Genomic DNA, 27,035 nt, shown 5'->3' on the forward strand with positions numbered 1-27,035 from the left:
CAGCAGAAAAAAACGTATGACTTTCTGGTAATTTTTTCCATTTGCAATTTGAAGAGTTTTCTGTTACACCTTCAAATGGGGGTTGGTGCATAAAAGATGGCTGTAATTTTGGATTGTGTTCATAATGAGCTTGTTCTATGCACATTTTCAGCTTACACGTGTAGATTGTGCAGTGAATAGTGTTTTTGAATATTTTTCTGAAATTGTTCTCAAAACTGTAGAAACTTATGTTTGTACTGTTTTGGTAGTTTTCTACCTCATGGCTTGGATTTTATTTCTTTGTCACCATGAAAATCAACCATTTCCGATAGGGCAGCCACCACTTGTCAGTAAAGAAAAATGTACCATCAACTAGGGCTAAGCTTACTCTTAACAAGTTTAACTCGAAAAGCAATATAAACCAAATCCTGGAATAAGAAAAATAGGGAAGGTGCTTGGATACATTTGCTGGGGGAGGATTTTCCCTCTTGTCTGTGTCCCCGCTGCCAGTTGGAACAAAATCCCCATCCTTGTGGTATTGTTACTTCACCCAAAGGCCATATGAAACACTTCCCGAGGTTCCAAAATGCAAATAGAGATTTCAGTGCACAAAAAAAGTTTTTGTGAGCCAGCAGCGCACCGTACCACACAAGGGATCCATCAGGAATAAAACCACATGAAAACACTCCGTTGGATCTTCTATTTAATCAAAACAAATGAGTGACTTATTTAAAAAAAAAAAAAAAAAAGAGTTTATTAAATAGCTTTTACCCAACGAATAGGTCAAACAATACAGGGCTTTTCATAGCAATTGCTTTAAGATGCCTCCTACCGGGACAAATGAGAATATGAGAAGACATGGCTGTTTCATAGTGCAAGTTTCACAAGACAAATGATTGCTGAAGACAAAACAGGGCAAGGAGGAAGGAGGGAGAGAATATATAACCCCACTGTTTTATGCATATTCATGTTAAAATTGCTCCTTGACTGGCGCTCAGAGGTGCTTGTATCATGTATAAGACTCCTGTTCTCAACAGGAATGCGACGTGTTGTTTATATTTCATTTGAAAATGTATTCACTGTACGATTAATGGCCTTAATATAAAATGGATCCAAAATAGTGTGTGTGTGTGTGTGTGTGTGTGTGTGTGTGTGTGTGTGTGTGTGTGTGTGTGTGTGTGTGTGTGTGTGTGTGTGTGTGTGTGTGTGTGTGTGTGTGTGTGTGTGTGTGTGAGTGAGAGTGAGTGAAAGAAGAGTCCTTCTGTCAAAATCCAGTTGGGGTGTCACTCTGATCCAGTCTTTTTCTCTGTGCCATTTGAAGCATTTGACTGGTTTCCTGATCCGTCCTCACAGCTTTGCTCTCCCGTCTCGCCCCTGCCCCCCTGTAACGACGGCTGGTACAGCTTATGGAGCCACTCTGCGTTCACGTATGCATCCTCCGCCCCCTCACAACACCTGATCCAGGACTGAGGGACGGCCTCGATGCCATAGTGGGCGCCGGCGATGGCCCCGGCCATGCAGGCTATGGTGTCCGTGTCTCCTCCCAGAGCCAGACAGTATGCTATTGTCCTCTTCAGGCCATCGTAGTTCTTCGGTAGGCATTCCCGCGGCTGCAGGCAGTGGAGGACGCAGAAGATGGCAGTGGGGACAGAGTGGAGCGCAGCAATGCCGTTACCTGGAGGAAAAGACGAGGCGTGTTGAATGATGAGAAAAGTGAGTAGGACAGATTGGAATATGAGATGGGGCAAGGTGTATATGAGACACACGACATAACATGCACGACATTTCTGTTGCTGTTTCTTCTTTTTGTCAATAGTTCGTTAATCCGTTCACATCAAGAAGTGATTGCATTTAGATTATAGATCAGCACAGGGCTCAGCAAAACTACCTTAACATGTCTTTACTTTACGATTCGACTCTAAAACAATGAGATATGTTTTACTGAGAATGCAGAATGCCGTTTCATCAGAACATATTAAAACACTTATCAAAAAAAAATCATCTCACATCAGTGGGGTTTATATGGTTTGTACATGCATAACAGATTCCAGGGTTACAGTGGTGCACACATGACATGGTGACAGGACAAATATATGTGCAGGAATGAAAAGTGAGGTATAAGTGAATCTAGTTCCTCTTTCTGCAGAGTACAAACAAAACTCTGGGATTTGTATAGTTAGGATTTTCCCTGTATGACAAAATAAGTCAAATGGAAGATGGAAAGATTTATATCAACCTCTAAGAAACAAAAAAAAAAAAGAAAAAGCAATACTGACCCAGTTCAGAGATGACCTCCTCAATGCTGACTTTGCTCCTGTCCATCAGGTCCCTGACTCTGTGAAGACGCTCACAGAATGGCTTATCTGCTTCTTTTAGGCTGCAAAAGAAAGAAAAAAAAGAAATTCGGATCCTATCTTTTACTTTCTCGGATGCTAAAAGTGACCCATCAGTGATGCACTGCTCACCTCCTGGCATCGCTGAGGGACTCCTCATCGGCCTCCACCTCCTCCATCTCTGCGATGAGTCTGCTGATGAACTTCTCGGGTCGATCCAACGCCCCTTGCAGAGAGAGGTGCACAGCAAGTGCCTGCAAAATTGCCCCGTTGTATCCCAGAGAGCAGGAGTGCGTCAGCATGGCTCCCAGACGGGCAAACTGGACAAGAAAAGAGTGGGAACGTATGAGATTTCTGACAGTAACCTGGATATAAACAACACAAAGAGCACGAAAACGAATCTCGAGAGTGGGGAATTTCAAATTCCTTCACGCCACATCTCAGCTGATCTCACCTAAACCACAAACCTGTCATATTAGGTAAGGAAGGTCCAGCAGATGGACCAGACCACAATATCTTGTGTATTTATCACAATGTATGTTAGTTTGAGGACATATGAGCATGCTGAAACAAGTCTTTGTAATGAAAGGATAAAGGTGGCACATTTAAACTTAGATCGCAATATGATTACTGTAAATTTTATTTTGAAAAGACATAAAAGCAAAAACAGCAAACAAAGGTTGATCAAACATGTACGTCATGCTCAGCCCGAACCCAAACAACTCACCTTTTTGACGTCACTCGCATCAGGAAAAGCCAGAGAGAAGGGGGACGCCCTCATGGCCCCTCCATTCCCAAAGGAGCCTCGTCCATTAAACTGGTCCCTGGCTGGCTTAAAGACGTCACTCAGCTGAGGGGACGAGAGCTTTTTCAACACCTGGATCACTCCAGAGCCATAACCACGACCTGGTGACGCACTGTACTCTTTGGCAAACCTGGACAGGAAAGACACGTGGGTTTGGACATTCGTTGATGCATTTGAAAAACTAGAGGAGGTCAAAAAAAAGTAGGAGGTCGAGTGTCACTTGGGTTCTACCTGCGAGCCATGTCCTGCTCATCAAAGCCGGCCCGGGTGAGGAGAGACTGAACCACACATCGTGCCATCGCTGTATCATCACTGTAATCAAGGACAGCTAACAGACACAGAGTGCGCTTTAGTTCAAACACCTGGTATCACGTTTCCTTCAAGTGTTTGTGAGACTTTGGCAGAGGAAGTTTGCTTTGTGCATATAGACTCAGAGAAGGACCCAAAGTAAAAGAACACCTGTCAGAGTAACATTAACACTGTTTAATTACACTGTTTTACATCATTTTCTATCTCAGTACTTGGGGTTTCTTCCTTCTGCATGACTTCCCACATCAGTGTAGTGTGACATGGAGACAATCAGCCTGTGGCCCTGCTGAGGTCTAATGAAGCTCAGGTTGATTTAGTAACGGAAACTGCTATTCTGGATTGTGAATGAAGTACACATCTCCTTATGGATGCTGAACTGACTTTGAGCTCAATGAAACACAGTGGAGCAGCAGCTGCAGATGACATGGCAGCACAGATCCTCACTCACAGTTGACACTTCACTCTTGGTTGGAAGTGGAGCAAAAGTGCGTGCAGCTGCGCTCATGATGATGTGACTCTGCCGTCAGTCCACTCCTTGTGAAGCTCCTCTCGTTAAGCGAGAGTGGACTTTGCCTGACACTCCTCTCCAGCTTGCAAGACCTTCTAATCAAACCCTTTGTCCTTCCAGGCAACTTTCCATGAATCTGCACTCCGTGAACAGCAAACAGTCGAATATTTTAACATACCTTAATCTATCTTATTCTTCTCTTTTTTTTTAATAAATATTTGTGTCATTGGTGGCCTAGTGGCTAAAGTTTGCAAGTTTGAATCCCACAGCGGACAGGTCACCACTGTGGTTCCCTGATTGAGACCCCCATCAGCTCCCTGGAGCTGCCCACCACATCCTAGAATCAGGATGGGTAGATGCCTAAAATTTCCTCAAGGGGGTTAATCAAGCATGAATAGCTTATTACATTGAACTTAACCAGTTAGAAATCAGCTGTCTGTTCTGTATCAAATGACAGTGGATATTCATTGTTTTTTTTTTTTTTATCATGTTCTACTGTTCAGTGATGCTCTAGTACAGCAGTTATTCGCTGCCAAGTGGAATCAATGCACTAGTGCAATATTTTCCTGCTGAACCAGGAAAGATGGTGCAGTCAGATACTTCAGTATTACATAAACTTGCAGGAAAACAATCAAACCTCAGTATTTAAACGCCCTTGATGGGGAGCTGAGTACAGGCTGTGCAGATTTTGACTACATGGCTCCTCTCACCGTTCCCTTTGTTTTCGTCGTCCAGGCTGTTGAGATGCTGCAGCACACTCTCCATGGGAACCTCCTCCGCTCCTTCAAACTCCCCGCCGACGCAGTCCCCGAGCACGGCGGCCACCAGCGCTCCCCTGAACCGGGACAAAGACGCCGGGGCCCCCGCCGCTGCAGCCGCTCTGGCCGCGGTCACTGCCATTCAAACCTGCGGGGAGAAACGAGTCTGCTGGTCCGCTGACCGGGACGATCAGACGGCTGGAGGAGTGAAGGTGGGAGGCAGGTGACAATCACAACAAACGACGGTCGCACTCCGCCCCTGAGCTGCTTCCTGGTGCCGTCCGGATGCCCGTCTGACCCCCGCCGAAAGGCTCCACCTTCACACATAGAGCTATGGGTGTAGCACATATAATACATGAGACCGTGTGAGAGACGAGCAAATCTCGCTCTATTTCCACTAGTTCTATAGGCAAGCACACCGTAATACAAAAAGCAAATGCGCAGACATTTTATGAAACGCTGTAGATAAATGTTAGTTTGGGTTTTTTTTTCAAATTATATTAACAATTTTTGTGAACTAAATGAAACTAATGAACAAATTTGAGGATGATTCGACTATATGTTTTGTCAATATATGTTGTTCATGCACAATGACACAAATCACAGACATTCATCCATCCATCCATACATCCATCCTCTCCTGATTATCCATTTCCGAGTCTGAGCACTGTCACCCAGATCACATTGCACTGATTAACAAGAGGGGGGTGGGGGGGGGAGATATATAGAGAAATCCATCCCTTTTTCAAGTGAAACTTCTCTCACGATGATGACCCACTTGAGCGAAAGTCAAAAATGTGGTAATGTTCAATATGTGCACATGGCCAGTTTTTATCAACCGTTACATCAACTGGAAAATCAATTTAGGTTAAATTCAGGTCGTTTATTCCAAAAACTAGGGCTTCTTTATTTGATAATGTATTTATTGTACATGATGTATCCTTCTCTTGACCCTGATTGATTGTGTATTGCGCATTCACACTATAGTTTACGATAAAGCCATGCAGCAGTCAAAGCGCCCCCTGTTGGATAGAAAATAAATTGAATCCTGAGTTAAAAAATGTACTTTCCATTCTGGTTGACTTAGAATAGTTAAAGTCAGATAAATGTGCCAGTGGTTGTTTTATTTTCCTGTGACAGTGTACGTGACTGTGTTTATATGTCTTTCCGGGCAAACACATAGAGAGACAGACAAACACACATTCACATCGAGGGACAATTTAGTGTCACCAATTAACGTCAGATGCATATTTTTGGACTGTGGGAGCAAGACTGATACCCAGGAACATGCAAACTCCACACAGAAAGGCCCAGCCAGTATTTGAACCCAGGACATTTTTTTTCCCATAGTTAAAGCAACAACATCCCAGCAGTGTATGGAACTACAATGCTACAATGCAGCAGTAGAATGTGATGTGTAATGACAACCGCAAGGAGGCGTTAAACATACAGCGGAAAAGCTTCAGAATATTATATACAAATACACTGAAACGAGCACATAAATCAAAAGTTTTAATGGCTTTCATAGTTGACAATTGTTTTTGTATATGTTTGACCTCTATTTTCATGATGGAGAGAGAAGTGGTTTGTGATTTTTGCTGCGGTGACCTTTGACCCTCAGAAGGGGCGGGCTTTCGGCAGCGCGGCGTCTGCAGCATAATTAAAACATGGCGGACTCTGAGGAATTTAGACTCAAACGACTAAAGGTAAGGAAAAAAAAACACACAATAGCTGTGGATGGAGCCAGTGGCCAGACGCGGCTTAAACATTTCAGTTCACGCAGCTGCACCGTTTAGTGAGTTTAAGTCCGCTTCCGCCTCGTTTGAGCGTAATGAGGCTAACGTTAGCTCGCTAGCTTCCGAGCTTGTTGTGAGTGTGGATGCACGCCGCTACGCCGAGCCTCACTATACACCCTGTTAGTGGAACAATGAGCCAGTTGAGTTGAAGATAGCACGTCGCGGGACTCGATGTGAACACCCAGTGCCTGCATTAACGTAAGGACAAAGTTTCGCGTCGTGGTTGTCCTTATGTGCCCACACTGATGAGAACAATACAAACAGGGTTTCCTCCAGTTGTGTGATGCCATCGTGATGTGGCTTTGACTTGATCACACCAGCAGCTACTACGGGGGCGTAATAGATGGATGCGAAGTGTGTGTGTGGTTTCAGAGCGGAAAGGGCACCCGGGGTCATTTATAAATCAAGTCCACTGAGATTTCCTATGGACATGTCTCATCAAAGAGCATTCAATTACCCAGAGTCATTAAAAATAATGCATTTCAAAACATGAAGGCCCAATAAGCTGCAGCGGGCCTACAATGTTCTGTGAAGTTGAACTATGCACCTCATTTTAATTATTTTGAAATGCTTCATTATACTTGCATTTTTTTCCCCCCACATCTTTTATATAATTTTAAAATGTCTGCCATTATGGACTGGATGTAACCTCTACTTCATCATTGAATTAATCTTAGCTGAACTGACACAGCTTTCAGCCTGAGGTGTCAAAGCACCAATTCAACATCATAACCCTCAGTACATTTTTGAACTCTCCAGAGTCGGTCAGGAAATCTGTTTTCAATTGACAGTCACAGCCAAATGTCTCTCTTGTAATCTCACCCATTTGTTCCCTACAGTTTTTTGTTTTTTTTTAACCTTGCATCCAAACCTCCACAATGGCTTCAAAGGAAGACTTTGGACCCTCAAAAACATGGTGGACTCATCAAATTGCCAAAAAAATAAATAAAAAATCTGCCTTGAAGAACAGCAATTGAAAAATATCCAGCTAAATTCAAGAAAGCTTGTAGTTCTTATCGTGGCTTTCTTTGACAGGTGCTAATTGTACAAACTAAAAGCAGACAAAAGCACCCATTTGATCTGTGACAACCACCCAATGTGGTCCCAGACCCACATTTAGGAAATATTGAGCAACTTGGTCAGGATGACACCCTCCCAAATTCTCTGTTGGGAGGAAAACAAAGTCACTCAATAACAATTAGCAATACATGGTTGAAGTCCAGCAGACAGACCAACATTGCTGTTGTCTGACTTGTTTTGTTTTACACCCATGTGACTTTGACTTTTTTCTTTAACATTTGCATTTGAACATGGCGTCAGCAGGATGCAGCACTAATGCTCATATTAAAAAGGAGGCACAGATGCAGTCAGCTGTGTTTGTGAGGCTACTAAACACCTCAAGGCGTCCCTTAGCTGCTATTCATAAATTCCTGCCATTTCTGTTATTCATTCCTGAGGCGTGTCTGTCTGTGCGTTGGTTGTTTGTGTCTGTATTTGCCCTGTTTAGGACAGGCAACCTTTTCAGGCTGTGCCAGGGCGTCTTTTGTTTTTTATATGCGTCGTGCCTCACATACTTTATACTCCCATGCGTCCGTTAGGCTTGGTGTGGTTGTTTAACGGTCCTACCCAAAAAAAAATGTATAGCTCATGTAGCTTTGTCCTGAAGAATATATTACTTAGCTAATTAGCATAATCTTATACTATTAAACTTCTATGCAATTCAAGGCCTAAAAAACGAATAGCGTAGGGACGGTCAATATGATGCAGTCAAGGCCACAAGATAACTCTGGACAAACAACAATTCTTCACATAATATTTTCACACATGAACATGATGGGACGTCTTTTCTAGTTGGCAAAAAGGCATCATTTTTCAAATTGACCAATTGCGTTAAGACCAACCCATTGATGAGGCAGGCCTACACCCAGGAAGTAAAACTGTGATCTCGGAAAGTTCAATACACTTTTGGGTGTGCTCCTGCATGAGTCCACCTGCTGTCCAGCGCTTTTCATCGCATTTGGCTATCTTTACTTAAATAAATGGTTGAACGTATGTTGCTGTCTTGAGACTTTTTTAGACAACCAAGTTCAGGATCAAAGGACCGGGAGGAACCAGCGGGCCTAAAGCCGGGTTCCAACAGTCCCGATGCCCGGGCTAGGTAATGTAATGTAGAATTGCTTGTATCCGCACGCACATTTGCATTTGTCTTTCTTCGAAGAGGTTCGTTGTTTCCGCTGAGCAACACTGCCCCCACAGGTGATCAGTGATATTACTTGCTTTGCTATGTGTCGGCATGCTCCCTGTATACGTACCAAAATACACATGTACTGGTTCCTGACAAAGTTTTGTACATATCTGTCTGTATATTTAGCATCTGGTTCTTTGGTTTATCTATTGTGAAAAGTGAATGTAACTATTGGTGAAAGTTTTATATATGGGGTGTTATAGTCTGTGGCTTTAATTCACTATTTAATGAAGTTGTGGTATCGGAGGAAGTGTGTGCAGTAATTTGGTCATTAATACAACATCTTTGAAGAAGCTGTCGTCATTTTTTCATATTAAAACCTGTGAAATTGATGGTGTGCAAAAACCTTACAGAGCCCGTTGAAAAATGAAACACAAGGAGGAAATTCTGCAAAGGTACGAACTTTTCAGATAAGATTGTCATGCCTGCATTATTCATATTTAGTCTATTGATACAATCAGGAAGGAGTGGCTCACAATGTGACCCGTAAGTCCACAGAAAAGTGTGTATCAAGACAGACTACATCAATATTTCTACCTGAAATGTCCTGACCTTAAATGACTTTTCTCTCAAACAGCATGAGGAACGCATGTCCAGAGTGTTTGATGAAGTGATGGGCCTCGGAGACTTTGCCGACTCGTCCAGAGGCTCTGCCACCTCCTGTAAGAGTGGCGGTCAAGACGAAGCGAAGGGAGCGGACAAAACTTCAGAAGAGGGAGAGAAGCAGCTGGCGGAAGAGGATGACAGTAGTGGCAGTAAGCAGGAAGAAAAGCAAGATGAGACGACGGAACAGTCGAACTTCCCTCGCAGTGCCTCTCCTCCCTCCTCCAAGCGTTCCTCTTTTAATGTGGCGAGCACAGAGGGAGGAGGGGGAGGAAGTGGGTCAGCCGCTTTTGACGATGCTCAGGATGGACTTCCACGATTCGGGCAAGAAGAAGAGGAGGAAGACTGGCACTTTGCCTTGCCGTTGGGCTCGCTGGAAGATGTTGACATGAGCAAGGCAAACCAGAAAAAAGGTGCAACTGAACCGCAGATGAGCAGCACACCGGGTAAATCTTGTGTTCTTGAGGCAAAGGGGACCGAGGAAGAGGGGGAGGAGCAAGACAAGGAAGAAAGCAGCGGCTCAGCCAATACCTCCCATTCATCACGGGACCATACACCTGATAACAGCCAAGGTGAAGCTGCAGAATATGTTAAGAGGTGGTCTAAAAAGATTCATCAAAAGTCCCACAGTGCAGCTATCACTCCACTGCATTGCATCTTGTAACCTTCAGTAAAATCATCTCACCATTAGTTTTTTTGACACTTGGCACAGATTAAGACAAATTGAGAAACAAATAACAATTTAGGGGATAATAACATTTTAAGGACCGGAGACCTGGATTTCACTTAAGGATCAAGAAGCTACTTTTACTGAGGCTCTATATTTTTCAATGGGGCACAAATTAAGCCATACAAAGGTCTGATCGGGGTCTTCTGTGACTCTAAGGAGAGTTAAAGGAGACTATATATTTTCTTGAATTGCCACAACAACCAGGATCACAAAACTGTTACACCTTTTATCCCTCTCTCACCGTCAGTACACGTACATATAGATTCTATACTAATGGAATTGTGCCATAATCTTCGGCTAGTGCCAATTTATTCTCAAATGTGTTTTACACTGGCTTTGTATAAATTCAGCTGTTTAAAGTACCCCACCATCAACTTGGTGTTCCATTAATATCTAGATATGTTGTGGAATTTTGCCTTGAATCTGCATGAAAAGCTGCCGTATTGTTTGTCATTTTCCAACACAAAATGTGGGCCACCGTGACAGAATGATCCCAGGCTGCTTGAAAAAACATGTGTGTTTGTAATTCAAAAACATTTCCTTTCTTCTTTTAAATCAGATGGTGGTCCCTTGAACCAGACCGAGGAGACAGAAGATAGTCAACAAGGAGAGGTGGAGATTTGAAAAGATTGCTGCTTCAGTTTACTGCTGTTACCCGCCAACTCTGGATAATTATGAATATATTTATTGTTTCAGACATCTGAGGCAGCTCCAATGGAAGACAGTAACCCTCCAGCGTCTCCCATTGCCAACATTAAAGAGGAACCCATAGACGAGGGTTACGACGCTGCTTTGCTGCCTCAGACCTCCACTAAACAAATCAAGGAGGAGCTGGAGCAGGAGGTGAGCAGGAAGTGATCTTCATATTATCGGAAGTTTGACTCTGAAAGTTATTGTTGTTGTAGATGTGTTGCCTAACAAGGGAATAATAGATATTTTCTTTGGATTTGTCTCAAAAGTGAGAAGCCCAAATTACATTCCTGAACCATTTCAACATTTATTTCAGGAGGAGCTGAAGATCAGCTCGGTCTATTCTGTGGGTGGAGGGAGCACATTTGGACCCCCAACAAGTGAGTTTATTTAGTGTTTTCTTCTCATTTTGATACAGGCACGAGTATTTGCAATGCTTTTGGAGTTTTTTGAATTCACAAAACTACTATTGATACATTCCAGTTGTCTCGGAACTTGGAATTCCCAACTCCGAATTGTGTCCATTCCTCTGAAAAATAATGTTTTACCTTTCCAGTCAATCAGAACAATTTTTAAATTAGAAACAATGTATCCAGGAAAGCTATTTCTGCCCTGACTCGCTCTGAATATAAATGGTTTAGTTTATTTTTCAGTGACCATGTACAAAAAAAACAATCTCAAAGAAAAGATGCTTCGTACCAGATTGAGCCATTGATCTTTTCTCTTTGCAGTCCCTGGGAAAATAAAAACGTTTAAGTTATTCACAAGAACAGAATAACATGCTGTCTATAGGTAATACTGTAACAAAGTAGTAATTCCTGCCACAGTCATGGTAAAATCTTTAAAGTGTCCATTAATTAACAAAACAAAGAAAACTGTTAAATGACTTGTACCTTCGGGTCTGCTCAGGTTGCCAGTACATATGAAGTTCTGTTGAATGAAATATGGCACAACTTCTTACTGATGCAGAGGACGAGTGAGTGCAAGAGCAGTTTTATTGAAGATGTCACAACTGTTTTTCCACTGATAATGCTCTAAATTCATGGCACACACATTACAGGCCTGACCCGTGAGGGTCTTTCACAACGTCCGGTCCTCCTGAAAACAACTTAGCCATGTATAGATGGGGAGGGGGGGAATAACAGACCACACAAACTTCACCTCATCACTTTTCTTCAATGACTGGAGGACCAGTCTGAGTTGAGCTGTGTCTCTTTCTTTCAGGAAAGTAAAATTTTCCATCTCTTAGAAATAGTTATACAATTTGACACATCTGTTGTGATGGAATCATAAATAAAACTACTGTTTCATCAAAACAAAAAGTCAAACATTTATTTTAACTGAGGAATTAATTTCTAAAATAAGTTTAGTGTACACCCTGTGTCACTTCTAGTCAGCACAGGAAAGGTTACGCTTTCTCATATAAAGATGAGGACATCCAGGATTCAGTAAAAAAATTGTGAATTCGGTTGAGACAAAGTCTCAGTGGCGTGACGGCCGCAATGTGGCTCAAGCTCCTGCTCGGCTGATTTGTGATTCAGAGTTGAGTTTTGTTGGTTTTCATTTGTCGATCTCCATCTTCCCCTATTTTTCCAGTTCCCACACCAGTCGGTCCAACAGCTATCTTCATCCCCGGTAGAGGAACCATCTTACAAGCGATGGCCCCCCTTGCTGTCCGACAGAACGCTCCACTCACCGCGTCACTGCCAACTCTGACACCAGCGCCTCAACGACCACCGCCTCCCCCCGTCCCCGGCAGTGTTCGCTGCAGTGGCTGCTCCAAGGTAACACTGAAATACTGCTTTTCACTTCAGTTCACTCCTGTCCAAGATTTCTAAACACTTAGCTCTCTGATCCCAGCACAGAAATTTGTCCAATCCTTATTGGGACTATTGAGATTATTAACATAAAATAATAACTTCAGCAAGGTCAGGCAGGAGAAGATTCTTTATAACAAACACCTGCTGTAATAATTCCCTTGTTACATGAGGGAGACTGCCAACGTCATAGCTGTGCGTTTCAGCCGTGAAAATACCCGACGACCTTTGACGTTGCAAAAAACAGCTTTTTTTCCCTTTTCCTTGATTGTCAGGATGACAAGTTATCTTCCATCTGATGAAATAGTTTTTTTCTTTTTCTTTTTTTGCTTTTCAGCCTTTAGTGACTTTTCTCCCTATTAATAATAAAAACAGAATTGATCATTCATTTTTAAATGATCTGTTTTCAAGGCCTGTTTAATAGAATCACTCGTGTTTCATGTAATCTCTGACAGGTTCTACTGAAAGGCCAAACAGCATTCCAAAGAAAAGGCTCGACGCAGCTCTTCTGCTCCACTGTCTGCCTGACGGGTCATCTTCCTCCACCCCCCAAGAACCGCACCTGCATCCAATGCAACAGGTACTACTTAGTTTCTTTCAACATCAACGTGACCAAACATTTTAGAGGCCTGTTTACGTGCCGCTTGTTGGTTCGTGGCTTTCAGAAGGTTTGGGGAAACAACATGATCTAAATGCGGGATATATATATATATAGGTGATGATAAATGTCTTTCAGTTTCAGCAAGTCATTCTGGTCTGACCCTCGTGCAAGGATAACTCTGACACTCAAACACGGAGGCACATGTATACTGCATTTCCCAAACATATTTGTTTCCCCTCGCTTGTATTTGTGGCACTTTCTTTACAGGGAGATCCTTCAGCCCAGAGACATGGTCACAGTTCCAGGAGACGACAACAATCCAATGCACTTTTGCGGCCAGTTCTGTCTACAGGTCTATAGACACAAGAAGAAAACTCCAGATAAGCCCCCCGACAAATGGGTTGAAAAGCGGCCCGAGAAGAAGCCAGAGAAACCGCCCGAGAAGCCGGTGGAGCGGCCGCCTGAAAAACCCTTCTGCGCGGTCTGTAGATCCACCAAAAGGGTGAGTGAATAATGAACACCCACACCAAGCATTGGGAGCACTTCTTAATTTTGGTGCGTTAACTGGGATCTTCTCCCTTACAGATTGAGCACGAGGTCACCCATCAGGGCCGCCTGCACAGACTCTGCAGTAATGCCTGTTTCGCAACCTGGCGCATGATGCGTCAGTTAGCCATGAACTGCTGCGAAGGCTGCGGACTGTACTGTAACAGCAACTCAGGTTCCTGTCAGACGCTCACAATTGACAAATCCCAGCTTAACTTCTGTGGCCCCACCTGCATCTCCACCTACAGACTGGTGTGTGTGTGTGAATAAAGAAAACAACCACGTTTTGTATCGATTTAGCCCATGTCTGTGATGAGTCATGTTGATGACAATTTTGAGATGGTAGTTTGCATGTTTACAAACTGCTGACAAACTTGTTTTTCTACAGACTTGCAAAAAGATGGTCGAGTGTGCCAACTGTCGCAAGATGGTAGTTGTGTCCGCCACCATCATTGAGCGTGACAACAAGGGGAAAATTCAGCTTTATTGTTCGTCTGCTTGTGTGGGACAAAGTCGACCACCCCGACACGTCCTCACTGGTATGACACACTCACTGCTTCTACATTGAGATGTACTATGTGGGAAGATTGGCGAGTTTTACTACATTTATATAATTGCATGCAGCCTAAAGTGGAGGGAACTACTATCCTCCCCATGGTTCTCCACCCTCCAAGCTTGAATCCTCCAATCTAAAACTTCCTATATTTGTTTTGTCAATTAAAATTCGAAATTGAAAGGCCAGTACAGCCACTGCTCAGTTAGATGCTACTTTTGACCGTCATGTATTTGCACTGTTTGCTATCTGTAAATTTCATTAAAATATAACATTGGGAATGTTAGAGTAATGTAACATTTATTTGCAATACAATAGTATAAACTGCTGTATGCATACACTTGCATACATCTTATCATATTTGAAGGGGATGCACTGCTGATAATGGTGCCTTAACAAAGCAAACCTCTAATAGGAGTTGACATTTCTCTGATTGATTGCCATTTTCCATTATACCGAAGCCAAAGGAAATGATTTAAAGCACACTTACTGATTACTGGTACTCCTTTTCCTGCAGATACTGCATTCCCATGCTGCCTATGTAAAGTTTCAGCCGTTCCTCAGTATCATCTGGCCATGGTGGATGGCACCATACGTAACTTCTGCTCTTTGGCCTGTGTGACTATATACAGGGTAAACATCAAAAACATTTTTTCAGTTTATTTTTTGTCTGGCGTTAGCAGTTCCAGGTTTGTCTGACTGTGTGCTGGTCTGTGCCCCCTTGCAGAAATGTGGTCACAACGCTCAGCCAGACTTGGCCAATGGCACCTCCTCTCTCAGGGACCCCTCCGCCAGAGACTCTTCCAAAGTGGGGTCCTCTGTGGGAGCCAGCTCTGTCCCTCAGGACATCTCATCTTCAGCCCCATACCATCATCCGAGTCATACCTCAGTGCCCCCACTAGTGCCTCCCGCCACCTTTTCTCCAGGACACGCCCAGGCCCAGACATCCCCCAACCAGCCCGTAAAACCAGCAACGGACGCGCCGGACGATGCCTCCAGAGTGACCTGCCATCAGTGCAGCAAACAGTTTAGCACCAAGCCGCTTTTGTTCAGTCACCAAGTAAATGCCACAGCTCATTTATTATCACAGGCCCGTAGGTCAGCGTCACTCTGGCAGTGAATCCACCAATCGTGTTGTGTTTTGCCTGCAGGGACGTATTTCGATGTTCTGCAGTAAGCGGTGCTGCGAACATTTTAAAACTCAGAAGAATATCCTTGCGGTGTGCGAGAGCTGCAAGCAGGAGAAGGTGCACTTTGAGACCATCAGCTACGAACAACAGGACAAGTCGTTCTGCAGTGACGGTGAGTCAGGATTCACCAGAATCTCACTTACACAAAGTCATTGTATTTCATAAATTCACTTTTCACCTTAATCTGTAATACTGACTAATCCAATGACTTTTGTCTCAGGCTGTAAAATGGTCTTCAAACACGGGCACACTTCTATTCAAAAAGATCAATCATGGCGTCCCTGCAAGTATTGTGGAGGCATCAGCCAGAAAATGTTGCAGAGTCACTATGGCGGCAAGATGAAGGAGTTCTGTAGGCCTCACTGCATGTCCCAGTACACTGTGCTTTTCTATGGGGTAAGAAGTCTATATAAGCCTTTAAATTTCTTTACTCGCCTCCTCGTTAATGTCGTTCCTTGCCTCGATCTTCTTCCCTCTGGTGCAGATGGGTCGATGTGACAGCTGCAGGAAACAAGGCCATTTGATGGAGAAGCTCCAGTGTTTGGGTTCAGTGCGGAACTTCTGCAACATGTCCTGCCTGATGCAGTACTGCTACTTTCATTTTGAGACGAGCGCAAACGGCAGCAGTAACGGCACTGGAGCGGCCCCACAAGCACCGTTCGGTAAATTTAGTTTTAGTCAAAGCATAAATGTCTGAAATGTTCTCTCAGTCAACAGAAAAGTAGTTGAGGCTATTTTGAGGTTTCCTTTGGGCCTTGTTGTCTCTATACACATCTCTTTCACTGAGTATTGAAGAATTTATATCTTATTTCCAGCTCTGGGTTGGTAAGTAATCTCTCCATCTTGGGTATGATGGCTTGTTTTCCTCTTCTTCCAGCTCCCACCCAGCCCCACCACTCCTCAAAGATGAATCCTGTCATAGCCGATGTCGTCTCATTGGCCAATGGCTCTGCCACTCAGCCCTGTGTGTCAGCAGATACTGCTCTCACTGGTCAGTTCATACGCGTGACCAAGAGCGGTTTCTTTCAGAGGCTTTTGTCAGGAAGCAGGTTTAGATTGAACTTTACTGGGCCCCACACTGTGGTGACTGCTCATCATGAAGCTGCTCAGCCGCTGGTTCAGCTCATTCAGAGGTGTCCTATCCAGCTTAGTCAAACCAGCCATGTAGTGGAACCAGGAGTGAAGTGGTTTAGTTGGCAGGACGCAACTTTGATTGAGGTGAATTGCGCAGACCGGAAGAAGAATCTGTAGTAACTCTCCAATCAAGTGACTCTTGATGTGTTTAGTAAATAATAAAATTGTGAATGCTGCTCTGGAAAACGTGCACCTTGAACAAATGATCAGTCTTCATCTTGTCTTGCAGGAGCTCTTCCAACATCCGGTGTTGATGGCAAGAACCTTGATCACGTATGTACTCTATGCGTCATGTTTCTATAGATACATTCTACCATACTACCGATACTTTTTTTTAAGCTATTCACGTGCAAACCAGTGTAGTATACCAACAAATGGCTATTGCACAGACGTCTGCATGTAGAAATACATCAGGCAAGAGTTTAAAAGCCAGGTTGTTTGTTAGCATTTACTTTCCCCCAGTGGTTCTCGGGAAAACTGTCCAAAGCGTTTTTGACTTGTGCTCCAGGTGAGGAAAGTTGCATTCAAGGAGGTGAGAGATGGGGTGCAGGCAGCATTAAGTTTGTTGCACTGAAATCGCCAAAGTTAACAAAACCACAAGAAAACTGTTGCAGGCAGATTTCAAGTTAGTTTGAGTTTGATCTCAAATAGACGTTTTTAACGTGAGACTCGATTCTGTAAACAAGATGCAGGCACAGCTGCTCTTTTGATACATTCTCCCACATAAAGTCCAACCATGCATGTTGGACTATTGTGGGACGTTCACCAACAAAAACAAAAAACTCACAAACAAGCAAGTACAGAGTGTAAGAGCAACAGAAAGTCGTTTTGTTATTATCAAATCAGAAGGCAGCTTGTCAATAAGAAACCATGAGGACACGTCCGTCCTGAAGCCCTTCACCTTCTGTATTTGAAGTCAGAATGCACCACAGAATCGTGGCTCCAAATGCCCCAATCAAATTCCAGCTGAACCATCAGACTTTGTTTGAACACCGACTTCACTTGCTTGTTTGTTGTACATATGGTCGCCTTTCCGCCCCCTTTAAATTGTTAATTGTATCACTTCTGTGTTTAGCATTTCATCACAAAGCAAAAGTCCTTTAAATGACAACTGATGCCTCGTTAACGTTAAGTCAAGGAATAACACTTTGATTTGTATTTAATGTGCAGGCCAGCACTCAGACGGACGCCATGCGTGTGCCCCTCCCCCGACGTCGTCAGATGAAGAACAAGTCGGTCCTTTGCCGACCGTTCACCATGGACCAAGAAAGCATGTGCCAGCTCCCCACACTTTCCACCGAATCAGGAGGTAATTGCAGGATTCGACTCGCCAAGTCTGGCTAGATTCAGTCTTCACACACGGCAGGGTTCAGGAGCTTCTGCACCTCATCCAGCAGCTCATACACAGTACTCACAAATCAGGATATTTCCGTTAATGTCAGTTACCGTAAATTATGGACTATAAGCCGCTACTTTTTTCACACGCAATGAACCATGGCTTAAACAATGAGAGATGACGAGCTTCATGCGTTCAGGTGCATCACGTAACTCTGACCTTTTTTTATATAGCTATTTGGTGGGTGCTGCTTATATTTAGATGCGCTCAATAGTCTGGGTTTTACGGTAATCGTACTAATCAACAAGTTTTAGTGGAGGTTAATGTCTGAGTTTGAGTAGTTTTAAATCTTTAAAGTAACAAATGAATAACAGTAACAAAGGTGAAGTTTCATCAAATTAAATCTAATCTTTCAGGTAGGAGTGTTAAAAAGTAATATTTGATCTTGTTCCAGAAGATAAATCAAACAGTCGCTGAATGAAGATTTGAGATTAATTCCAAAGAAACTGAAACATTTACAAGATGGCAGCTCAAACTTTAGTGGGCTTCAGCCTCAGTCCACTTTTCGTGAAGCTTGTTAAATGACAAATGTTCTCCAGTCTGCAGGTCTTCCTTGCTGCTTGTGCACTTTTCTGTCTGTCATACGCCCATTCAAGTTTTCACAAATCGGCTGTGATTCAGCATTCTGATCAGCAGCTCTTTCTCCACTCACCATTCATGGCTTCCCCTCCTTCCGGTATTTCAGACTGAACCTGATCCGCCGATTAATACTGCAGTAATCCTGATATATTTAAACTTTACATAAAATACGCTGATAGTTTGATGCTTCTTTCGTTTTTTAAAGCTGTAAGTCATTATTATTATTATTATTATTGATAGATAACTGTAAAAAAAAAAATACAAAGAGGTATTTGTTGGAAACATACATTTTTCACTTCCTAATGACAAACATTTCAAGTTTTTCCATCTTATTTTAATTTTAATAGGCTTGTATCCTCTTTTACTGTTTATACAGTAATATTCCTTTTTTAATTAAGTTGTAATATTGGTGAGAAGTGTGAAACAATGTTTAGTCTGTCCATATAAACTGATATGAATTGAGTGTTTTTCACTACAATACAGTAGTCATGCTCCTGCAGGCAGATTTTTATGTTGTTGTGGTGCTGCTTGTCTTTGCAGCTACCTTAACTTTATATATATATATAAAGATGATGGATAAACATGTATGAATGTGAAGCGAGAATATCTTGGACATGAGATCTGCTATCTGCTCTTGGCCACTAGTGGGCATCCAAGATACTCTGGCTTCAGTTTTGCCTAGCCAATCATGTCCATTCATAAATATGTAAATTCTAGATTTTTGGGTCGGTGGGGGATGGTTTAAACTTCTGATGCTACAATAGCTCTTTCAATGATTGCACCAGCTCTGGTAGATAGCGCCACACAGTCCGACCCACCGCCAACTCAACCACCCGCATCACCAGCACAGTCGCCGAAACCTCAGGGAGATCCTCCACCGTGCAACGGCGTGCCGGCGCGCCTGACCGGACGCCACTTCTTGGGGAAGAGGGAGGCCGACTCCGACTGCAAGGTGTGCTCGCACCACAAGAGGAAGAGGGCCGAGGAGGAAGAGGAGCATCGGAAGAAGCCAAAGAAGGAAGAGGAGCCGGAGAAAACAGTCAAAACGGAGGTCAAAATAAAAATAGAGGGGGAGGAAGAAGCGCCCTCCGGTGAGGAGGAGAAAAAGAACAAGGAGTACACTGAAGAGAAAAACTGCGGGCACAAGGGGAAGCCGACTGCGTATTACTGCAAGACGTGTTCGGGAGAGCCCAGCCTCTGTCCTGTGCCCTGCTTCGAACTCTACCACACCCAGCTCATCTACAAAGGCGTTCTGGAACTGGAAGCCCAAGGTGAGCACCGGCAGTAACACAAGCTTTAACCACCAAACATATTAAAATAGAGAGTGCCTTTATTTTAGCCCCACTCAAAATAACACTGTGCCAGCATGACTTAAGAAACTGTGTTACATGTTCCAGCTGAGGGTCGAGTGTGTCACCCAAGTTTTTCTCTCCACAGCCTCCTGATCCGCTGACAGAAGTTACCCTCTCTGCCCTGACTGGACACAGATAAACACTACTGCAGGGTTTACCCGCTGTGTTCACTCCTACACTCCCATCTTTTGTATCGGTCTTGTCGCAGTCATCTCTTTTGATGTAAACATTAACCCGCACCGTGAGCCAAGGCAGAACATCCAACTGCTTTTTATATTCTCCCAAATTTATATTTACAAACCAACTGTGCAAAGAAATGGTTTATGTTGAGCGTCTTTTTCTGTATTTTTCTAATAAAACAAAAGGTTGGAGGTATTTACGATCTGTGGCGACAGGTCAGCAACGGCTCTCCATCTTCTGTCCATTGAGAATAACAAGTTTGTCACGCGTGGGTTTTATCAGACGAACTTGAAATACTTAAGTGCTTCACTCACCTTCGGACAGTACTGTTAACGCAAACACCTTTTTACCTCGTCACAGAAAGTGTGTGAAACTGCATCAACATGTCACGAAAGCTGATCCCCTTCTTGGTGCATCAACTGTCTTCAAACTTGATAGATTTGATGTTGAGTTTCTTGATTTATTGACTTGATTTGAATGACTTTACTTCCATGTTTTGTTTTCATTCTTGTTTTCATTGGAGTCGTAAATGTATTGGAAAAAAAAAAATGGAACTCGTTGACCAAGTAATTTTTTCAACAGTTATCGATCGGACAATTTGATCCAGGTTGAAATGTGTTGAACGCTACATGCAGATTCTGTTATCAGTGCTCACTGAATGTGTTCATGGCCGCATTGCGTCCTCTTTTCTCATTTCAAGTGACTATCAACTCATTGTGGGTAAATCCGAGGCCACGTGGAGTTAAAGCTGCTCACTCAAATATGCAGACTTGAACGGACACTTGAGCTATCTTGTTACTTGAATGATCTGCTTTCCTTTTGAAAGGGCAAGACTATTTTTAATTAATTTTTGCTTGGAGGTGATGCTCATTCACGCGTTGTCCTGCTGAGCGAATGCACCGTTTGTAACCCTCGAATGTTCTCTACTCATTTGGTTGAGTCAAGTTGAAGTTATTTTATTTTTATTTATATGTTCAATTAAATTACCCTCCCCCACCACCACCACCTGATTAAGTTAAAAAAAAAGTGTTCTTTATGGTTTTTCATGTTTTTAACAAAATAACTCAAAAGATACTGTTTTTAATGTTCACCAAAGTAATATTTAGGGGAGACACAGGTTTCTTGGACATTGTAGGGTTGATGAACTTGCAAAGTTCCCAGTCCACCATTAACCTGGCATTTGCATATCTTCTGTTTTGATTCGGAACGCCATTCATTTGGATGTTGAAGTTAATTTGTTACTCTAATGCTTAGTGTTTTAATACGAGTGCGTGGCATTATTCCAGTGAAATAATTATTCCAATGCTGTGCTCGCCTCACTGTGGGTGTAGTCGTGAAGGTGGAGTTGAAGGTAACAATCTGCTGCCAGAGCGAGTCGACTTGGACTTGAAGCTGCCGCTGTCCCATGTCTGTGAAGTTTACTTTTCTGACACCCCCCCATTGTATGGATAAGGCTGATTGATGCACATGTTCATTTCTTCTTGTCGTCTCCCCCCCCCCCCCCCCTTTGGTTTCAGATATGTATGAGAAATATTGTTTACTTAAAAAATTAAATATTCAATAAAATATACTTGAGGAAAAAAATTGCAGTAATTTGTCATATTTACCTTTTCAACAAGTGAGTGAATGAGCTGTGTCTGTCCACGCCAGTCTTGGGGAGAAAATTAGTGTTGCCAGATTGGGTCGATGGGTTTTTACGTTGTGTTTGAGCTCGAAATAGTGAGTCAGACCTGGCAACCCTGGAGAGCGCAGCTTTTCCAGTACCGTTCACTAATGTTCACGGTGGATTTATCGCTATGGCTCGTAGAAGTGCTTGTCATTCAACCAGTTCAAACCAGAATCTGACCCAGAGGGAAGAGCTCCTGAAGAAGTTCTGTCTCTGAATATGTTAATTAAGTTATTCAGTATATCAGTAATCTTTAAGTTTTTATCTCCCTGTGGGAGTGGTTATTTCCACACATGAAGTCATGAAAGGAAAACCGCCCATATGAGCACACATTTGCTAAAAAGTAGAGAAAGTGAGGGGGGGTGGCAGACTTTCTTCACTTGTGGGGCCTCATGCACAGGCTACAAGAACACATATTACAATTACAAAGTGAATTTTGCATAAAATGGCACCTTTAAATCCTCCACAGCAATAATTTGTTTCTTGAAGCGCCTTGTGAAGGTAAACTGGCTCCATCTGCTGGTCAAATCACTGTTACTGCACTTTGAGTGTTTCCTCACCAGTCAGACGATTCAAAACACACTCAATGTTTTATTATTGGGAGTATAAATGTAGAAACAAGCCCAATCAGTAAATACTATCATTTTCCTCTGATACGCTTTAAGTTCTATCAAGTGAGAAATGTATTATATTCACCGTCAGAATTTAGGTCTGTTTTTTAACTTTTGGAGTTGTCAGTACAATAGAAAAGTATAATATAATTCAATATTCCAGCCATACAAAGTAACTTCCTTTTAGCAACATAACGATTTCTACAAACAAAAAAACTGACAAATGCAAAAGAATAAACTGTAAAGAAAATACGATAAAATAACGGTAAGCACTTTAATCAAGAAATATACGACTATATGATTTATCCATAATTCAGTTTCCTCCCACGGCCATATTGTGGGTTTCAAATATGTTTCATTTAGATGTGAAAAGGTTTATTTTATTCATGAGCTTTTCCGGTGCCGCCAGGTTGAATGAACCAGGAGGCGACCAGAGTTTTTCCACTCATAAAATTAATTTCTGTCCCAACGTAAATGCTGTTTGGATCCAGTCTTTGAGGGGCAAATATCTCTTAAGAACTGAGGGATATCCTTAAACAAAAAAGGAATGAGTCTCACAACATGTGCATCAAAGTGCCCCCCACCCCTCCATTTCCAACATGAAGCTCTCCCTCTTTGTTTGATATTCGTGTTTTTGATGGCGTTCTGTAAACTGAATCAATCACTCCTCTTTCTGTGTATATAAATTCCAGATTAGACTCCCAAACCCCAACAGATGTCTTTCATTGTTGAATTCAAGCGACACTGTGAAAACCGGTTTCCATCTGCTATAGCGATTTATCCAACTTAGGGCCCAGGGGGCAATTTAGAGACATCAGGAGGCAGCAAATATATATACTTGGACTGTGTGAGGAAACCAGGGTAACAGAGAGAGAAAGAAAAAGTCGCACAGGGAGAACATGCAAACTCCACACAGAAAAGCTCAGGGACCTCGATTTTAAAGTTAACCTGTAATCACCACAGTATTATACTGTAATGTTTTTATTCTTGTCACTGACGTTCCTCTATTACTATGAGTTGCCAATGATTGATTGTGGTGAAATACAAGACGGTAAACAAAAATACCTCCGATTAATTCGACCTTCAGCATTTCCTCTTTTTGAAAAACACTTCTCGTCTCCCTCATTCTCCACAGAAGAGCAGAAGGTGAAATTGGTGATGGTTCCAGTGCCAGTGCCGGTGCCCGTCTACATTCCAGTGCCTATGAACATGTACTCCCAAAACGCTCCTGTTGCCATGCCGGTGCCCGTGCCTGTACGTCCCACTGCATCACAACCTCAAATTTGAAGTGCTGCAAAAAAAATTATACCATTTTTTTTGTTGTTGTTAAGATTCCAGTGCCAGTTGTAATGACACCACAGAAAGAAATGAAGGATGCGGCTGTCCAATCGGAGACAGTTGACGTGATCAGAGACGAGCAGAAAGACGAGGCTGTTCCATGTCCAGGTGAGGAGCGTCGGGCCGAGTTTCTGCATTGTCTTTCCTCCTCCTTTATAGATCAGCGAGCTTCATCTCTCTGCCCGTTGTTCTCTAGCCACTGCAGCCCAGAGCGGTACTGACACAGCAGGCCTGCAGTCCCAGGATGCCGCTCCGACAGTCAGTGCAGACGAGGAAACTCAAAAAGCAGTACAGGCTGACCTGCCCGTCCCTGGAAGTTCATTGAAGAGCTCCGAGCCAGCCGATCCAGACACGAGTCAAGCAACAAGCGCCCCCGCTGCCGCCGCCTCCTCCCCTGATCAGCCCCCCTCCTCCCCCATGATGGACTTAGAGACGGACTTCCCAGCAGGTGATATCAGCTGAAGCCAGATCAATGAAGAAATCATTAATGCGATTGTAATTGTTTGTATGTGTGTCTTTACAGAGTCGTTTGTCCAGAAGGTTTGTCCTCCAAAGCGAGGAGTGAAGAGACCCCGAGAGGGCTCCTCTGGCAGGAAACGGGTGCGACTTCCCTGATTACTCTGTAATTCTTTAATTCTGTGTGAAACCGGCCAAGTCGCCGCGTATCTCCATCATAAACTTTTACATCATCTACATGTAAACACAATTATATACACAGTTCATGTATAGATGTTTAGCCTTCGCAGCTCTAGTTTATATGAACCGGCTCGTCCCACACAGCATTCCAGTCTGAAAAAGAGCGTCTCCGCCACTTCTGCCTCTCATTCATTAACCTCCTTTGCAGGGTCGGAGGCGGACCGCTTCTTCGGATCGCAGCACAGTGGCGACGCCGCCCGTCTCCAAACTGGACCACATGTACGGGGTCAAAGCCTGGAAGAGCTGGGCCCAGCTACGCAACAAGCAGCCACACGATTGTAAGACTTTGCCGCCGTTGTGCGCCGTTGTCCCTGCTCTCGGTCACCCACTAAAATCGGCTCGATGATAAACCCACTTTCGTTTTGCGCCGTTCGTCCCTCACAGCCTGTCCAGTGGACATCAGCGAGGATGTCTTTCAGTGCAGCTCTGCTGAGCTGAGCTTTGCCCTGTCTCACTTCATCAGAGAAGTCCGGCGGCCTAATGGCGAGGCCTACAGCCCCGACAGCATCTTCTACCTCTGTCTGGGGATACAGCAGGTACACACACACACGCACACACGCACACACACACACACTGGTTTCTATCTTGCCTCTTTTTGTGTTTTCCCGTCGTAGTGACTCATCCTCTCTCACTTCTTTGGCAGTATCTTTTCACGGAGGGCCGCATAGAGAACATCTTCACTGACGAGCTGTACAGTCAGTTTGCTTCCGAAATCACTGGGATGCTCCGACTTTGGAAACCGAAGCTGCTACCTGGCGGTAAAGTTACCGACTTCATGTTGTATTTCTTCAGTGTTATTTTTGTGAGGACACACTCTTTATGACTGCATGAAGCAGGGTCGGTTCATCGTACCGGGCTCATCCTGTGTCTGACAGCAGGTTGTTCACTTTGCGTCTCTTTACCTCCGTCTATCCCCCTGATGGTTCCGTCTCCCCGTATGCAGGCTGTGCCGTTCCCTCTCGTATCGAGGAGTCCTACCTGTGGGAGTGCAAGCAGCTCGGCGCCTACTCGCCCATAGTGTTGCTCAACACGGTGCTCTTCTTCTGCGCCAAAAGCTTCAACCTGACCACCCTGGCGGAGCACCAGCGCCTCTTCTTCTCCGACCTGGCTCGCTGCTCCAAGCCTTGCAGCCGACGAGGCAAAATCCACTACCTCCGCTACCAGAGGAGCAACGAGGCCCCTGCCGGCTCCGGAGAGACCGGTTTGTGTTACAAGACTCGCCAGCATCCACACCTTTTCCTTTTTGCTCCGGCTGTTTTGCGGAAGTGTGTTGCTCCTGTTTTTAGAGCGACCGAGAAAAAAGCCCGGGGAGAACGATGGAGGCCTGGAGATGGTGGAAAACGTCACCAACCCTCTGCACTGTCCTCTCCGACTTTACGAGTTCTACCTCTCCAGATGGTGAGACGCACGCACACACACACACACACACACACACACACACACACACACACACACACACACACACACACACACACAGGTGAGGCTGGAAAAGAAAAACCCCAGAAATTTTTAATTTTGCCTGTTTTGGGTCGCCGCATAATGGAGCTCATTTAGTGTCGACTTCTTCAGTCCTCCAGTGGAGACATATGACCTCTGTTCTCGTTCTCTCCAAACAGCCCAGAGTCTGTGAAGAAAAGAAGCGACATGTTTTACCTCCAGCCTGAACGGAATGTCCACACTCAAAGGTCAGCGTCTTTATGTGTGCATCATTACACCCACACCCGCGTGCAGGCGTCCTCGGCTCTGCTGAGTCTTCGTCTCCACCAGTCCCTTGGCATATTAGATTTTATCTTTTGAATTTCTCTTCCCTCCCCTCCACAGCTCCTACTGGTACACTTGTCAGCCGCTGGACGACAGCACCCTCCAGAGCATGCTCACGCGCATCCTGGTGGTCAGAGAGGTCCAGCAGAAGCATCAGTCGGCAGGCCGCGCTGAGGGCGACGGCTTGCCGTGACGCTGCCTCACGGCGTGGCGGGACACTCGTTCTCAGAAGCCAAGCAGTTCACGGAGAGTTCAGGCTGAACGCACACAGGCAGGACTAACGGGGGAACTCGACGGCCGGACTCTGAGAGGCGTTTTACTAAGTGACCTCAGCGACTGTCTGCTGCTCTCAAAAGACGCACAAGGGTTTTACAAACATGGAGTTGTGTTAGAACGATAAAGAAGACTTGTTTTTGTTTTCTCAGTGTTGCCCCTTTTTATTCGAGGGTCTCCACGGTGCCCATGTTTTCTTTTATCACATCGGCCCACTTTTACACATACTTTTAACGTTTCCACCTCATCATGTGTGTAAGATTTGATTGAAAGCCTTCTTAAATATGTATCTATGTGATCTTTAAGAGAAAACGTCACACTTCCTCTCATCTTTTGTTTGAATTTCACCACTCGTCTGACGATAACCATATTGCCTTCTTTCATATCATCTTACCTTATTTCCTGACTACTTTCCTTCCCTCCTTCCATTGACTTTTTGTTAACCCCCCCCCCCCGCCGCCAGTGCTGCGACCATAGTTCCTAATAGGTTGGGTTAATGTGTAAATAAGAACGATGAGGGAATCTCATGAACCTGGCTTTTATTCACAAGTGGCCATGGACAACATTTCAGATGTTAAGATTGAAA

The 27,035-nt window shown here is 43.9% G+C and overlaps 2 protein-coding genes across 2 annotated transcripts; one reads left to right on the forward strand and one right to left on the reverse strand.

Moving 5' to 3' along the window:
• Window positions 1–661: 661 nt before the first annotated feature.
• On the reverse strand, window positions 662–5,004 carry adprs (ADP-ribosylserine hydrolase). Its single transcript, XM_080479592.1, has 6 exons — window positions 4,645–5,004; window positions 3,349–3,445; window positions 3,040–3,247; window positions 2,445–2,632; window positions 2,256–2,356; window positions 662–1,654 (listed from the first exon to the last, which is right to left on the reverse strand). Exons 1-6 carry the CDS (start codon window positions 4,832–4,834, stop codon window positions 1,263–1,265), a joined length of 1,176 nt encoding a protein of 391 aa, XP_080335718.1. The 5' UTR covers window positions 4,835–5,004; the 3' UTR covers window positions 662–1,262.
• A 1,338-nt stretch (window positions 5,005–6,342) lies between these two features.
• Window positions 6,343–26,777, forward strand: LOC308119685 (zinc finger MYM-type protein 4-like). The gene is made up of 30 exons (XM_080479834.1): window positions 6,343–6,398; window positions 9,311–9,908; window positions 10,626–10,678; window positions 10,763–10,909; window positions 11,073–11,136; window positions 12,353–12,540; window positions 13,029–13,153; window positions 13,442–13,676; window positions 13,760–13,972; window positions 14,109–14,259; window positions 14,791–14,906; window positions 15,001–15,333; window positions 15,425–15,575; window positions 15,684–15,859; window positions 15,948–16,125; window positions 16,341–16,454; window positions 16,827–16,870; window positions 17,768–17,906; window positions 19,358–19,843; window positions 23,517–23,635; window positions 23,713–23,827; window positions 23,916–24,167; window positions 24,243–24,319; window positions 24,564–24,693; window positions 24,800–24,951; window positions 25,059–25,173; window positions 25,359–25,616; window positions 25,702–25,813; window positions 26,032–26,100; window positions 26,237–26,777. The coding sequence occupies exons 1-30, from the start codon at window positions 6,360–6,362 to the stop codon at window positions 26,367–26,369; spliced, it is 5,082 nt and encodes a 1,693-aa protein (XP_080335960.1). The 5' UTR covers window positions 6,343–6,359; the 3' UTR covers window positions 26,370–26,777.
• Window positions 26,778–27,035: the final 258 nt, after the last annotated feature.

Source organism: Lipophrys pholis (genome assembly GCF_963383615.2).
Source record: "Lipophrys pholis genome assembly, chromosome: 14".
Lineage (NCBI taxonomy): Eukaryota > Metazoa > Chordata > Actinopteri > Blenniiformes > Blenniidae > Lipophrys > Lipophrys pholis.